The following is a 16,421-nucleotide window of genomic DNA, read 5'->3' as shown; positions in this document are numbered from 1 at the left end:
CCCGAGTAGCTCGGATTACAGGCATGTGCCACCATGCCCAGCTAATTTTGTATTTTTAGTAGAGACAGGGTTTCTCCATGTTGGTCAGGCTGGTCTTGAACTCCTTACCTCAGTGTTCTGCCTGCCTCAGCCTCCCAGTGTGCTGGGATTACAGGTGTGAGCCACCACACCTGACCTTAGCCACGTTTTTTCTAAATCTCTGTATAGTTACCACATTATGTAAACATCCAAATTTTAGTTTTACAATTTTACAGTTGTGGAAACCGAAGTACAGAGTAGTTCTGTAACATTCCCACACAGCTAAGAAATGAAGGAGGCAAGATTTCAACCTGGCAGTTTAGCTCCAGAACCTGTACTTTTTTTTGAGACAGAGTCTTGCTTTGTTGCCCAGGCTGGAGTGCGGTGGTGTGATCTCAGCTCACTGCAACCTCCACCTCCCAGGTTCAAGCAATTATTCTGCCCCAGCCTCCTGAGTAGCTGGGATTACAGGTGTGATCCACCACACCTTGCTAACTTTTGTATATTTAGTAGAGATGGGGTTTCAGCATGTTTGTCAGGCTGGTCTCGAACTCTTGGCCTCATGATCCTCCTGCCTCGGCCTCCCAAAGTGCCAGAATTACAGGCGTGAGCCACCGCGCCCAGCCAGAACCTGTACTTTTAAACACATACAGCATACTACCTCTTTAATGAGAATCATCACATTAAAATTCTTTTGAGCTGGGCGTGGTGGTATGTGCCTGTAGTCCTAGCTACTCAGTAGGTCAGTAGGCTGAGGCAAGATGATCACTTGAGCCAGGAGGTTCAGGCTGCATGCAGTAAGCTATGATTATGCCACTGCATTCCATCCTGGGTGACAGAGCGAAATGCTGTCTCTAAAAATTAATTAAATTGTGTTACAGAAAGGGGGAGGTTTATCTGTGTAGTGTAGCGTTTTTCTTTCCCCTGGAAGATGGGGATCATAGATTCTGCCCCCTTAGGCGTATTTGACTCTGCAGTGTTGGAGAGAATTTATTGTTTTCCACCAGGAACATTTCATGGATGCTTTTGTTGGATGATGCCTTATTATTTGACCATGTATTAACCAAAGACCTTAGACGTTATTTTATTGTTTTTAAAATTGTCTTTTCTTTCTACTGCAGGCAGATAAGTTGCTGTCACAGGATTTTGTGCAGATAATGGAGGATATTATTCTCACGCTACCTAAAAACAGGCAGATTTTACTATATTCCGCTACTTTCCCTCTTAGTGTACAGAAGTTCATGGTGAGTGTAAATCTGTACTTGGAACCAGTGCCATCCTGTGACCTATGAGTATGTTTTTATTCGTAATTACATCTTCCTATCTGTGAAAATACTTTATACTAATTATTTCAAGCCTTTGGCTCTTTCTTCAGTTGATCAATTAAAGATTTGTTTTACATAAATTAACTGACTTTTTAAGAAGGTTGTAATAGTAATTAATTAAATTCCTCATCTTTCACTTAGTTTTTGGTGTCATGATGACATAGCCATAGGTGCTAGCTGAATTGATTCCAGTATTGTTCTATATACAAAATAGAGCTTGAGTATCGTAAACTGAAATCCAAAATACTGCAGAATTTGAAACCTTTTGAGCCACAAACATGATGCTAAAAGGAAATGTTCTTTTGATTTTGAATTTTCAAATTAAGGATGCTCAGTCACTAAGTGTAATGTGCATATTCCAAAATTAGAAAAAGTTTAAAACCTGAAACACTTTTGTTCCTAAGCATTTAGGATAAGGAATACTCAACCTGTAGTAACTTAGCTGCATTTTTGAGATCTTATATCTTAATTTATTTCTATTGAGTCTTGCGTGGTGGCTCAGGCCTGTAATCCCAGCACTTTGGGGAGCCAAGGCGGGCAGATCATAAGGTCAGGAGTTCGAGACCATCCTGGGCAACATGGTGAAAAACCGTCTCTACTAAAAATACAAAAATAAGTCTGTTGTGGCAGCGCGTGCCTGTAATCCCAGCTACTCGGGAGGCTGAGGCAGGAGAATCACTTGAACCCAGGAGGTGGAGGTTGCAGTGAGTGGAGATGGTGCCACTACACTCCAGCCTCGGTGATAGCAAGACTCCATCTCAGGGCGGCAGGGGGAAGATTCTGCAATGACAGATCATATATTTTGTTTTGAAGAGAGTTGCATCCCTTATAGCAAGAGTTGATTAGACAGAAACCTATAGGGTATATTTTGAATTTGAGATGAACTCTCATTTAATTTAAGAAGAAGAACCATCTTTTTTTTTTTTCCCTCCCCCAGAATTCCCATTTGCAGAAACCCTATGAGATTAACCTGATGGAGGAACTAACTCTGAAGGGAGTAACCCAGTACTACGCATATGTAACTGAGCGCCAAAAAGTACACTGCCTCAACACACTTTTCTCCAGGGTAAGTAGGCTTCTGCTGTTGAATATTATCTCTCGAGTCCCAGTAAAACATTATTTCATCTTCATTTCAGTTTTCCCACCACCTTCACTGTATAAAAGTTCATAGTGTTTCTGGCTTGGCGTGGTGGCTCATGCCTCTAATCCCAGCATTTTGGGAGGCTGAGGCAGGCGGATCATGAGGTCAGGAGTTGGAGACCAGCCTGGCCAACATGGTGAAACCCCGTCTCTGCTACAAAAAAACAAAAAAACCAGCTGGACGTGGTGGCGCATGCCCCGTAATCCCAGCTACTTGGGAGGCTGAGGCAGGAGAATTGCTTGAACCCAGGAGGCAGAAGTTGCAGTGAGCCAAGATCACACCATTGCACTCCAGCTCTGGGCGACAGAGCAAGACTCCATCTCGGGAAGGAAAAAAAAGATTTTTAAAAAATTCATAGCTATGTTTCCTAAAAGGCAGTTTTAGTTGTTGACCTAAAGTTGATACTAAATGATTAAGTCACAGATACACTTTTGAATAGTTTTTCTGAAATACTTAGACCTTTACTAGGGTTAATACTCATTTTTCACATATTCTGTATTTGTGAATTTGCTTAGTCACTAGAATTTATTTGTAACTCCAGAATTAATACTCTAGGCAGTTTAGCAGTCATTTGTGGATGTGTACAGTGTGGCAGAGAGTCTAAGTCACCTGACACGCACATTCCCAGCTGAGGTTGAAGAAGACAATGCTCTGTCCTCTTGTTTAGCTCTCATACTGTGAACAAGCGTCCTTTTCACTGTCTGTGCCATATTTTTCAAGTTTTTGTTGCTGATTTCATGGTTTTAATTGGTCCCTACTCATGGTGCTGAAGTGCTGCCCATTGCTAGTGGCATTGGTTGTGAGTATATTAAAGAAGATATTCTTGTCTGGGCACGGTGGCTCACGCCTGTAATCCTAGCACTTTGGGAAGCCGAGGTGGGCAGATCACCTGAGGTCAGGAGTTCGAGACCAGCCTGACCAACATGCTGAAACCCTGTCTCTACTGAAAATACAAAAATTAGCCAGGCGTGGTGGTGGGTGCCTGTAATCCCAGCTCCTCAGGAGGCTGAGGCTGGAGAATCACTTGAACCCAGGAGGTGGAGGTGCAGTGAGCTGAGATTGTACCATTGTACTCCAGCCTGGGCAACAAGAGTGAAACTCCATTTCTCTCTCTCTCTCTCACACACACACACACACACACAAAGGTATTCTTAAATGGAAAAACATAAAACATAACTACTTGGAATCAGATAATCAATTGTATTACTCTTGTTGACAGTTATGTGGCCCTTAAGAAACATACTCTAATACAGTAAATCTTAGATATTATTATATTCCATCTATTAAAGTACTTAGAATTTACTCTCTCTCTCATATCGTGAGATTCTAAGTTTTAGACCATGTTAATGTTTCTTGTTTGCTGGTTAGTGTTTTCAAGATTTGGCAAACCAAATGAAGATTTTTATTTTTCTCATACTTATTTTTTCTGTGCTCAGCTTCAGATAAACCAGTCGATCATTTTCTGTAACTCCTCTCAGCGAGTTGAATTACTAGCCAAGAAGATTTCTCAACTGGGTTATTCTTGCTTCTATATTCATGCTAAAATGAGGCAGGTGAGTATAAAACTAGAACTTGCACAAATTTAACAAGAAATCTCTTATTTTATTTTGTTTTAATGTTCTTCTAAATGTCCTAAGTTTAAGAATAAACTGTTCGTTAGTAGCCAAAGGACATTTCATTTTGACCTCCCTAAGGTTCATTTTCTAGCAATAAAATAGAGATAATAGTACATATTCATAACTTACAAGGTAGTTAGGAAAATTAAGATAAATGAGTTTAAGAAAATTAAGTTTAAATGAGTACTTTGTAAGCTGTCAGGCATAACAAATGTAAAATTGTATTCTTCCCTTCATTCCCATGTTTAATTCTCTGTTTAATCCAGTAACCACTAGCCACATGTGGCCATTTAAATCACTTAAAATTAAAATAAAAAGTCAGTTTCTCAATCACAGCCACATTTCAAGTGCTTAGTTAGGCACGTGTTGCTGCTGGATACTGTATTGGAAGTGGAAGTACAGACACAAACATTTCCTTTATTACAGAAATTTCTGCTGGACAGCAGTGCTCTGGATTTTTAAATATGGCCCCTCAGCTGGCTGATTTTTCTTTTTTCTTTACTGTTTGCCTTTAGAGAACGATGCAATGTCTACATTTCAGAATTTGATTTAGCAAAAAATAATTTAAAACTAGCAAAATGACTTTTTGTTAACTACATTATGAAATTTCATAAGTAAACAGTTTCTGTAGATGAAGAGATCAATAACTTATTTGGTTTTGAAAGCAGCTTAATGTCATGGATCACTTATAAACAGATTTTGGGTAGAACCGATCGACTAGGAGAAATAATCATGGGAAATTTGGGGCTGTATATGAGTGCTAATCAAATGGAATAAATTGCTTTCTCCTAGGAACATCGAAATCGTGTATTTCATGATTTCCGAAATGGCTTATGCCGCAATCTTGTTTGCACTGGTAAGTATTTTTGTATTTCCTTTACCCAGTGTTTTTCTCCCAAGTTCTTTTTTGCTTTCTCTGTTCATATTACACAGTGCAACCTGTGACATAGTCCAGCACACCCTACCACTACTTCTAGGATTTCCAAAGTTGAAAATGAACTCTTGTTAGCTGCTGATATTGGGTTCCATATCTGAATCTTCAGAAGACTTATTCTGGCACTCATACCTCCTCTTTTTTTTTTTTTTTTGAGATGGAGTTTGTGTCACCCAGACTGTAGTGCAGTGGCACAATCTCAGCTCACTGAAACTTTCACCACCTGGGTTCAAGTGATTCTCCTGCCTCAGCCTCCCAAGTAGCTGGGATTGTGGGCGCCCGCCGCCACACCCAGCTAATTTTTGGCTAATTTTTGGTAGAGACGGGGGTTTCACCATGTTGGCCAGGCTGGTCTTGAACTCCTGACCTCAGGTGATCCGCCTGCCTCGGCCTCCCAAAGTGCTGGGATTACAGGTGTGAGCCACCGCGTCCAACAGTTGGGCTTTTAAAAATCACTACTTGCTTGCAAGATTTCTTCAGATAAGTTCTTGAAGGACCAATACTGAAGGGCATATATAAAATACCACCCCTTTGGGGGAGTGTGGTTTAATTGGAGAGATAAAAAGGTAAACATTAGGAGTCTAAGGAAACTCCCGCATACTTTTCCTATGAAGTGCCAGATAGTAAATTTTTTAGACTTTGCACATTAATTGGTCTTTATTACAGATACTGAGTTTTGCTATTGTAGCTCAGAAGTAGCCTAGACAATACATAAACAAATGGGCATGGCTATATTGTAGTAAAACTGTTTACAAAATCATTCACTGGACTAGATCCACAAGGCAGTAAAGGTGACTTGCAAATGGAAAGTATGTACATAGTAAGTAATCCCAAGTGTTCATATCAGAGTAATATAATTGGCTGAGGTGGTTTGAGAAGAGATGGGATTTTAATTGGCTTTCTAGACTAGATAAGTTTCAAACACATGGATTAAGTTTTAGGGGACTGATGGTCAGATGGCTAAAGAAGAGAAGTTTGATAGAGAAGAAAAACAGATGTGTTAGGGAAGTAAATTAGGACAAAGCATAGCATGGAGGACTTTGTTGTTGTTCTTGTTGCTGAGACGGAGTTTCGCTCTTGTTACCCAAACTGGAGTCCAGTGGCATGATCTCGGCTCGCTGCAGCTTCCGCCTCCCAGGTTCAAGTGATTCTCATGCCTCAGCCTCCCGAGGAGCTGAGACTACAGGCGCACACCACCGTGCCCAGCTAAATTTTGTATTTTTAGTAGAGGGAGTGTTTCACCATGTTGGCCAGGCTAATCTCCAACTCCTAACCTCAAGTGATCCATCCACCTCTGCCTCCCCAAAGTGCTGGGATTACAGGTGTGAGCCACCAAGCCCTGCCTGGAGGACTTTGAATATCAGTCTATTTTTTTTTATTTATTTTTTTTGAGACAGAATTTTACTCTTGTTGCCTAGACTGGAGTGCAATGGTGCAATCTTGGCTCGCCACAACCTCCGCCTCCCAGGTTCAAGTGATTCTCCTGCCTGAGCCTCCTGAGTAGCTGGGATTACAGGCACCCGCCACCACACCCAGCTAACTTTTTTTTTTTTTTTTAGTAGAGACGGGTTTCTTCATTTTGGTCAGGCTGGTCTCGAATTCCTGACCTCAGGTGATCCACTGACCTCGGCCTCCCAAAGTGCTGGGATTACAGGCTTGAGTGCACCCAGCCTCTTTTAGACACATTTTTTAAAACTTGCTTACAATTACTGGAAAAAAGTAACTTGTGAGCAGAAAGTTATTTATGATAATGTGATTATGAAAGGTAATGCCAGTAATATGCAAATGCATTTGAATAACTGAATTAAATTAATAAACTTAGGTTATGCTGTGTGTGTTAGAGAGTATTGTACTGAGAGACATTTCTAAATTGAAAGATAAAATGAAAATTATCTTTTTTTTTTTTTAAGATCTGTTTACCCGAGGTATTGATATACAAGCTGTGAATGTGGTAATAAACTTTGATTTCCCAAAGCTGGCCGAGACCTATCTCCATCGTATTGGAAGATCAGGTGAGGAAAAAAGACGTGATATTCTTGGTAGAAGTGCTTTCTTGAGACGTGTAATGACTACATTTTGTTCCTTGTGAAAGAGTACAGTAGCTATGAGAACAGTGAATTAACACTAATTCAGTTGTTTGGTATTTAAGACTAATTTCTAATTCTTCTGTAACATTTATTAAGAAAAGTTAAAATAACTTTGCTTAATTTGAGATGAAATTAACAAATGAGAACTTCACTCATTAGATGGTATGGTCTGTGACTGTTTAGTGTATATTTTATGACAATTTTTGACACAGATGAGTAGCCATTTTGTCATTTGAGAAAGGTAAAATAAAGTACTACTTTGGGCTGCAAAACCTGAAGTTGTAGGGAAACCTGTGTTTGAAGACCATTAAGAAGTTGTTTTGCATACTAAGAGTGGCACTGAACAGACTTACCAATCCTGTGTGGTTTTGCCACTGCTTGACTTGCACAATTTGCATTGATTTTCATATTTTATTCATTAAAATTTTTAAACAATTATTTTTTAGGTCGCTTTGGTCATCTTGGCTTAGCCATCAACTTGATCACATATGATGATCGCTTCAACCTGAAAAGTATTGAGGAGCAGCTGGGAACAGAAATTAAACCTATTCCAAGCAACATTGATAAGAGCCTGTATGTGGCAGAATACCACAGCGAGCCTGTAGAAGATGAGAAACCTTAACAAGCATGTACGTCCCTGACAGAATAGCTAAGAGGAACCTTTAAATGCAGGAAATAAAAATCTTTCCTGGGGGAAATTTGATGTCACACCATATATAATAGCAATAAAGGGTAAAAATACCAACTAGCATGAATGACAGTGAATATGTCTTGTGGGAGGTTGTAGTCTCGTTAGAGAATCTGTAAATGTTGTTCTTGAATGCAGCTTCCTGAGTAATGTGGTAGGTTAGCAGTACTGAAATTCAGAGACCTCAAATAATGAAAGCAAAAAAGAATCTTTTTCAGCAGTTTGTTTTTCTTTTTGAGACAGGGTCTTGCTGTCATCCAAGCTGGAGTGCAGTGGTGCTATCATAGCTCACTGCAGCCTAGTTCTGCTGGGCTCCTGAGTAGCTGGAACTGTGGGCACATGCCACCACACCTGGCTAGTATTTTAAATTTTTGGTAGAGACAAGGTCTTGCTTTGTTGCCCAGGCTGGTCTAGAACTCCTGAACTTCAGCAATCTTCCTGCCTTGGCCTCCCAAAGTGTTGGAATTATAGGCTCAAACCACTGTGCCTGGCCTTTTTCAGCAGTGGCGGGGGGCGGTTTGTTGTTTTTGTTTTTTGAGACAGTCTTGCTCTGTTGCCCTCATGGCTCACTGCAACCTCTGCCTCCTGGGGTCAAGCGATTCTGGTGTGCCTCAGCTTCCCAAGTAGCTGGAATTACAGGCATGCTCCACAATGCCCAGCTAATTTTTGTACGTTTTAGTAGAGATGGAGTTTCACCATACTGGCCAGACTGGTCTCGAACTCTTGACCTCAAGTGATCTACCCGCCTCGGCCTCCTAAGTGCTGGGATTACAGGCATGAGTCCCCACACTCTGCCAGCAGTTTTGAATATGAAAGTATTTACATTTCTGAAAATGTAAAATGTTTTTAGCATTTATTCTTAATTTCTAGGAAGTACGTTAGTAACTCTGGTAAAACTATCTATAATAACCTTATTACCAAATGTTTCATCAGATTATGAGGAGGCCGTCTTTTTAAAATACCCACTCTGGGCCGGGTGCAGTGGCTCACACCTGTAATCCCAGTACTTTGGGAGGCTGAGGTGGGTGGATCACGAGGTCAAGAGATCAAGACCATCCTAGCCAACATGGTGAAACCCTGTCTCTACTAAAAATACAAAAATTAGCCAGGCTTGATGGCACACACCTATAGTCCCCGCTACTCAGGAGGCTGAGGCAGGAGAATCACTTGAACCCAAGAGGTGGAAGTTACAGTGAGTCAAGATCACGCCACTGCACTTCAGTCTGGGTGACAGAGCTAGACTCCATCTCAAAAAAAAAAAAAAAAAAAAAAAAAGCCACTCAGGCTGGGCTCAGTAGCTCACACCTGTAATCCCAGCACTTTGGGAGGCTGAGGTGGGTGGGTTACCTGAGGTCAGGACTTCAAGATCAGCCTGGCCAACCTGGTGAAACCCTGTGTCCACTAAAGATACATAAAATTAGCCAGGCATGGTGGTGGGCACCTGTAATCCCAGCTACTCAGGAGGCTGAGGGAGGAGAATCTCTTGAACTTGGGAGGCAGAGGTTGCAGTGAGCCAAAGTCTCTTGAACTTGGGAGGCAGAGGTTGCAGTGAGCCAAAGTCAGGCCATTGCACTCCAGCCTGGTCAGTAAGAGCAAAACTCTGCCTCATAAGTAAATAAGTAACCCACTCTGATTTCCTAGGCAATAAGGGTGAAACTCTGTCAAATGCATAAATAAATAAAATACCCACCCTTGATTTCCTGGACAACCTATTCTCCATCTTTTTTTATTTTTATCAAGATGGGGTCTCACTGTGTTGCCCCGGCTGGTCTCAAACTCCTAGGTTCAAGTGATCCTCCCACCTTGGCCTCCCAAAGTGCTGGGGTTATAGGTGTGAGCCACCACACCTAGCCTCTATCATCTTTTGATGACTATTGGGCTCTAGTTAGAAATGCACAAAACAAGGCTCAGCTTTAAGCATGATAGGTTGTTACAGTATTTCCTAAAGAAAATCTGATTTGACAAAGGACAGTTTCCAAATTATAGGTGAACATCTTACCTATTTAAGTAACCTAATATTACTTAAAATTTTTGTTTCTTTCTTTTTTAAATAGAGACAGGGTTTCACCATGTCGACCAGGCTGCTCTGAAACTCCTGACCTCAGGTGATCTGCCCACCTCAGCCTCCCCAGAGTGCTGAGATTACAGGCAGGAGCCACCTCACCCAATCAATTGTTACTTAAATAATTTTTGAATTGCTCTTTACTCTTTTTTCTTTAAGTTAAACATCAAACACAAACCCCTGGACAAGCATAAAACTAGCCAATGTTTGCTAGTACTTGGGCAGAGTATTCAGTTTGTTTAAGGTGTAATTTTTTCCCCCTGATTTAATTGTTATGAGTGAGGGTTGCCTGCTGTCAGAACATTCACATTCATTCAGGCCCCCAATCTGTCTCAGAGTTGCCTACCAGAAATGATTTAATCCTATAACCAATAGATTCTGTAGTAGGCACAGGGTCAGTAGAAACTACTAGAAAAGAGCATTTGGGATGAGAATTGTGAAAACCTATGTGTATCCTAGTTTGTGTTGCTTTCAAAATGTTAATTTTATATTCCCTTTCTCTGTAGGCTTTGACAAACTACAAAAGGCTCGTTTGGATCTGTGACACATCGTTTTGGGGGGAATGCTCTTCTCTTTGTGGGTTTTTCATCTTTTATTTTGGAACTACGAAGACTTAAAAGAGCTCAGACATTTTTTCTTTTTTTAACTGGTGAAGAGAAAAAGGCTGAAAAGAAGGAATATACCTTTTTTGTTCCACTTGTTTGCACTGTGTGCTGACTGAACATTAGTTGCACTAACTGCTGGTTTTTAAAAAATGTTTTCTGGGGAAAGGGGACAAGGAAGGAAAAGAAAGAAGGGGAGAAACCCTAAAAAGAGAAGAATCTTAATGAACACACAAGCTTGTCTATGATTTCAAAATTCTCCAACAGCTGACTCTCGAGTGCATTTCAACTTCTCCCTGATTACTCATCCGTTTTTTAAGCCTGAAGAGCTTATTACTTATTTGTGCGAAGTGCCTTATGCTATGAGACCATTCAGAATATCATCTTTTAGACACAGCCCGAGGAATCAACAATAGTAACTCTTTCTTTCCTTTTTTTCTTTTTCTTTTAAAAAATGTTGTCTTTTCATTATTGGTTTCAAGTTGAAGTCTCTTCCCTTTCTACCCAGTACTCAAGCCCAGGGCTAGAAGTTGAAACTTACTAGTAATGTTAAACACCTTTTTTTTTTTTTTTTTTTTTTTGTGGAGGAGTTGATATGCAACTGCAGTTCATCCGCACTGTAAATACATGTATTTAAAAAAAAAACCCAAGTAAAAGTTTCTTCTGGGCTGAGTAGATAAAACATCATCGCTCCCAAAGGAAAGAGCAGTCTATCATTGCAGGAGCCATATGACAAGCCTTTGTGCTGTATAGCAGACACTAAAGACTGGTTTACATACGCCTCCAGTAGCAGTATGGCACTTGATGTGTAGACATGTCAGAGCCTTGACCCTCTTTCCTCTGTGGCAAAGCGTGTCCCATAGAAAATTGGGTGTGTATACTTGTATAAACTTTGTAAATAAGTTTTTTTTCTGGGTTCATATATATATATATATATATATATACATATATATATATTTTTTTTTGGATGAAGGTTGCTGGGATTAAGGGGATTAGAGTGATTATGGGAGCAGCTAAAGATGAGAGGGGCTCAGTTTTACGCAACACTAAACTCTAGAAAGTACTTTGGCCTCTTGCTGTAGAGAGCAGAGTTCTGTGGTACCCTGTGTTAGTAAAGGGGCCCAGAAATCTGGGATGTACTGTTTGCTGCCACACTGTCTCATCTAGTACCTTTGGAGTAGGTTTCCCAGAGAGCAAGGAAGCTTCAAAACGTTGATAATTCAAGATTTATTTTGAGAAGCTCTGATTTTGCTTCTTCCCCCTCTCTAAAAGTTTGAGGAATATTTCAAGCTCTGCAACGGGGGGCAAAGATTAATCTACCTTGCAGTGTGGGAATTCTATTGAGTGGCAGTGTCATTGAGCAGTATATATATAAAGCACAGATTTGCATTTCAGAATATTAGCCAGTACCAGCTTTGGTAACGTTAGCAGTTCTGGAGCTTAATTTTCTGTGGATCATTTCCTGTAGTGTGTAAATGTGTTGCCCTCTGCCCACTTCGATACATAAACTTTTGCAGGAATGGGCAACCTGAGAGCTGTTAACTTTCATGCTACAGAAAGCTGCTTGCCATTCTCTTGCGTTGTGACAAGAATTGTTATCTATCATTTTGCACTGTAAATTGCTGGCAAATGCTTTACAGTCAATAGTGTTGCTTTAAATTGTGCCCCTCCCAACATGCTTGATGTTTGGCCTGATCTCCAGGCAAAAGGAGTGAGATGAATCAAAACCAGTGAAGTTTTTTTTTTTTTTTTTTTTTAATGTTTTTAATTCCCTTTTAACCCAGTGTACTAGGTCAATCAGGAGGCATCGGGAAAGGGTGGAAAAAACAAAATTTAAAAAAGTTGATTTCCGTATTTTATCGTTTTTCAAAACCCTAAAATATTACAAAATAAGTCCTGCATATACTTTAATGTTTTAACTCTTTTGGACAAAGAAATCAATTACTTGAAGTTGCTTTTTTGACTCTGCCTACTTCTGAGCAAACGATTTGTGACTCACCCACAATTCTTTGGAGATGAAAATCCTACAGATGCCTCCTGATGGGACATAGCCCTAACTCCTTAACAACTGTAGCAAGAGCTGCACGGTACAAACCCAAAAAAGAGCAAGCTCATCTATTTGGAACCCAAGCCTCATATGTTCTGTCCAGTTAATGTTGGTTACTAAATAGAAAACCTAATTAAGGAAGTAACTTTTTTTCCAGGGAGGGGTGGGAGAGGGAATTTAAAAGGTGTCAACTTTTGACCAAAAAAGTTTGCCCTCGTACCGATGCAGCTCTCTTTCTACCCCACCTCTTGCGAGATAAGAGGGATCATTCATATAGAAGAAAAGAGTATAAATGCAATTCTGTATCTCGCTAGAGAACATGTGGGTGACTAAACAAAAAGTGCAGTCTCCTTTGCCACCTTGAGACTGCCTGGTGCCACATGCCTGTGGGTCCCTCTTAAAGCACAGACTTAAAATTGAAAGTATTACTGAAGTATAGCCTCTAATGAGGAGTGGCACTTAAACTATCTGGGACACCATTACTGGACAAGGTCTTGTAGAGGCAGCTGTCCAGTTTTGGTGCTTGACTCGTGAATAGGAATTGTTCAATGGAAAGATGCTCTAAGGACTAGGTCAAAGCCTGGTCTTTTTTTTTTTATTTTTGTTTGTTTTCTTTTTTGGGCCCTCATAATAAGGAGCATTGTTACTGTTGGAAGTTGTTTTCACATTCTTTCCAATATTGGATATGTATTTTTTTAAAGTAACAATATTTTCCAGTGGCTCATTTGGATGAGAACTACCCCCTATTTTTAATGTTAAAACTACATCGAACTCATGGTTTAGCCTTTGGTTGTATAGTTGTGTAATGGGCTATGGACTGTTACACACCTTGCCACCTCTAGGCCTATGTTTTTTCTTTCCCCATATATTCTGATGGGGATAAATACTGTTTTGCCTTTCCCATAGGAATGGAATACATTTATTCTAAAATGATCTTTCACAGAAGTAAGGGAGAGGGAAACCTAAATATACTTCTAAATTGTTTCAAGTTGGTCCCAGCAGCATAAAATGGGTTGGCCCCAAAGGGTTGGAGGGTGGGCTTGGTTATCAGTATTTGTTTTCAGAATGAGATGGGAGCATCTTTCCTTTGCCACGTGCTTTGTGCTTGATACCATCATGCTTGGTTCAAACGACAACTCAGCACAAAGCCTTGAGTGTAAATTGTTGGAAATCAAAACATCTCATTCTGATGACGTTTAATTTTTTAATTTTTGTTTCTTGTTTTTTTTTTTTTTTTTTTTTAGGGGGGGGGGGGGGGGGGTACTTTGCCCCAAAAGGGAGGGTGTCTGCACTAAGGATTTAGAAACACTTTGGAAGCTCATAACCTCATCAGAAATTGCCTTTAGCCACACTCCTGACCTTCTAGATGAGTAACAAAAAATGAAATTAAGTTCCTGGGAATTAAGCCATGTTATTTTAATTTGCTATTTTTTCCACGTTCTTGGTATCTTTAAATTTGTTATTGTGGAATCATTTTCTTGCCAAATACCTTTATCAAAATTATTGGCTTCATGAGAGCTGAAGTAAGTCATCTTTTTGGTGAACTTGAGTGGACTTCTGTGAGATAGTAGTTGTACATTATATCTCTAAAGATAGTTTTTTAAAACTCCCAAAGAAAATCTACTCTCCTTTCTGATCTAAAAACTCATCTTTGGAGTAAAGAGTTAAGTGTCCAAAGGTTGTCACAGTTCATGAGGTCAGAGGGAGCTAGCCTGGCACCTGGACTCTGCCCCTCCACAGCTGACAGATTCCAACAGAAGTGTATTTAAATTCTCCAGTAGACAATGCTGGGCAAGGGAGGGGGTAGGGCTGGGTTATTAAGATACAGGCTGCTGTGTTTTAACCATTGGTTTTGGGGAAAGGGGTGCCTGGAGAAAACAAAGTCACTGTTCCCTTTTTTGAAACAAAGGAAAAAAATTATTTTTTGTTCAGTAAAAATGGTAGAGAATTCCAATGTCCCTAGCCACAAGGGACCAGTTCCACTGAGAAGTGAACAGTGGGAACTCAAAATTTCTGAAACATCGGGGGAAGGGAAAATTGGCTTTCTCTTAATTGGCAGATGTTCCAGTGGGGCTCTGTTTTTGTTGGGATGTGTTATGTTGTATGTACACGTATATGGACCAGAGTCTGCTGAGTTTATAAGGTTCAAAAAATATGGTAAAATCTTGGTTTTTGTTAATTTATCTCAATAAAAACCCACTGGAACTCCAAATGTGTGTGTGGTATGTCCTTAGTAGCATCTGTGCGCATAGGAATCTGAGCGTTTTGCTCATGTAATTCATACTGTGAAGCAGTAAGACATTTCTCAACACATCATTGCTGTGAAGCCCAGGTTAATTCAGAGCCCCTTCATCTGTTCTAGATACTGTTCTACCATGCTGTCAGATTTCACACCCTAAATGGAGAACCAAGATAATCAGTTGGGAAGAGGGGAGATGTCCATAATATGTCCAAATATATCAGTAATTATCACCACCTACAGTTCTTCTCAGATGTAAAACTGAACATACCCCCAAAACTGAACATACCCCAATAGTACATCTAACAGTATGAACAGAATTCACACTGGGAACTACAAACCACTGATGAAATAGAAGATCTAAGTTGGGAAAAGCAGACACTTGAAACTGAGCACACCACTCACTACCCCTCTACCCAGAGAAATGCTTAAGTATAACTGAGAAAATAGAGTCAGTCCCATGTATCTGGGTTTTCACATCTGTGCATTCAGTCAACTGCAGACCAAAAGTGTTAGGCTTACAATGGTTGGGTCTGTACTGAGTATGTACAGATTTGTCTTAGTTCCCTAAACTACAGTGTAACAACTATCTACATAGCACTTACTGTACTAGATAGGACTAATCTGGAGATGACGAAGTATACAAGATGATGTCCAGAGATTATATGCAAACACTACATCACTTTAGGGACTTGAGCATCGAGGGTTTGCGTATTTGCAAGGGAGGGTGGAATCCTGGAACCAACCCCCATGGATACCAAGGGACAAACAACTATGTGCAATACGTATATGCTGATGCTGCAAAATAAACTTGACAGAAAAAATAAGATCTAGATAAATGGAGATGCCATGGACTGGAAGAATGAATCTGAGTTTCACCAATTTGGTCTAGAGGGTCAATGCATTTCTAGTCAATCCCAATAGGCTTTTTTGTAAATACCCATAAGCTGCTTCTATAAAATATATGTGGAATGCCGGGTGTGGTGGCGTTCACCTATAGTCCCAGCTACTCAGGAGGATAAGATGGGAGGATCACTGGAGCCCAGGGGTTCCAGGCCAGCCCGGGCAACATAGTGAGACCTTCTCTCTAGTAAAATTTATGTGGTAAGGCAAATTGTGCCAAAACAATTTTGTAATAGGAAGAAATTGGAGGAGTCGCTACCTGATTTGGACTCAATATAGATGCAGTAACATACTGTTGGCAAAAGGATAGACATGTGCGAACAGAATAGCCCAAAAATATACCTGCACAAATATAATTGATTTTTGACAGTGCAAGGCCATTCAATGAAGAAAAGATAGTCTTCAATAAGTGATACCGAATATGTTGCAAAAACAAAAATCTTTCCTCCATTCCTTGTGCCTTCTATAAAAACCCAAAATGGATCATACGACCAGGCACGGTGGCTCACGCCTGTAATCCCAATACTTTGGGAGGCCAAGGCGAGCAGATCACTTGAGACCAGGAGTTCAAGACCAACCTGCCGAACATTGCAAAACCCCATCTCTACTGAAAATATAAAAATTAGCTGGGCATGGTGGTGAGCGCCTGTAGTCCCAGGTACTTAGGAGGCTAAGGCACAAGAACCGCTTGAACCCGGGAGAGGGCAGTTGCAGCGAGCCAAGATTGCACCACTACACTCCAGCCTGGGCGACACAGCA

General features: G+C 40.4%; 1 protein-coding gene across 4 annotated transcripts in view; it reads left to right on the top strand.

The window, feature by feature from the left end:
* The window catches only part of DDX6 (DEAD-box helicase 6), a 44,306-nt gene extending 29,574 nt beyond the window's left edge, over nucleotides 1–14,732 (top strand). For all 4 annotated transcript variants that reach the window (XM_023208402.3, XM_023208399.3, XM_023208400.2 and 1 more), the window contains exons 8-14: nucleotides 1,140–1,262; nucleotides 2,281–2,409; nucleotides 3,921–4,037; nucleotides 4,893–4,956; nucleotides 6,945–7,046; nucleotides 7,568–7,750; nucleotides 10,378–14,732. In XM_023208402.3, coding sequence (XP_023064170.1) covers nucleotides 1,140–1,262; nucleotides 2,281–2,409; nucleotides 3,921–4,037; nucleotides 4,893–4,956; nucleotides 6,945–7,046; nucleotides 7,568–7,743 — 711 coding nt within the window. In that variant the 3' untranslated portion in view covers nucleotides 7,744–7,750; nucleotides 10,378–14,732. The remainder of the gene's footprint in view (nucleotides 1–1,139; nucleotides 1,263–2,280; nucleotides 2,410–3,920; nucleotides 4,038–4,892; nucleotides 4,957–6,944; nucleotides 7,047–7,567; nucleotides 7,751–10,377) is intronic.
* Nucleotides 14,733–16,421: the final 1,689 nt, after the last annotated feature.

This window comes from Piliocolobus tephrosceles, chromosome 13, assembly GCF_002776525.5.
Source record: "Piliocolobus tephrosceles isolate RC106 chromosome 13, ASM277652v3, whole genome shotgun sequence".
Classification (NCBI taxonomy): Eukaryota; Metazoa; Chordata; class Mammalia; order Primates; family Cercopithecidae; genus Piliocolobus; species Piliocolobus tephrosceles.
This window is presented reverse-complemented; position numbering and strand designations above follow the sequence as displayed.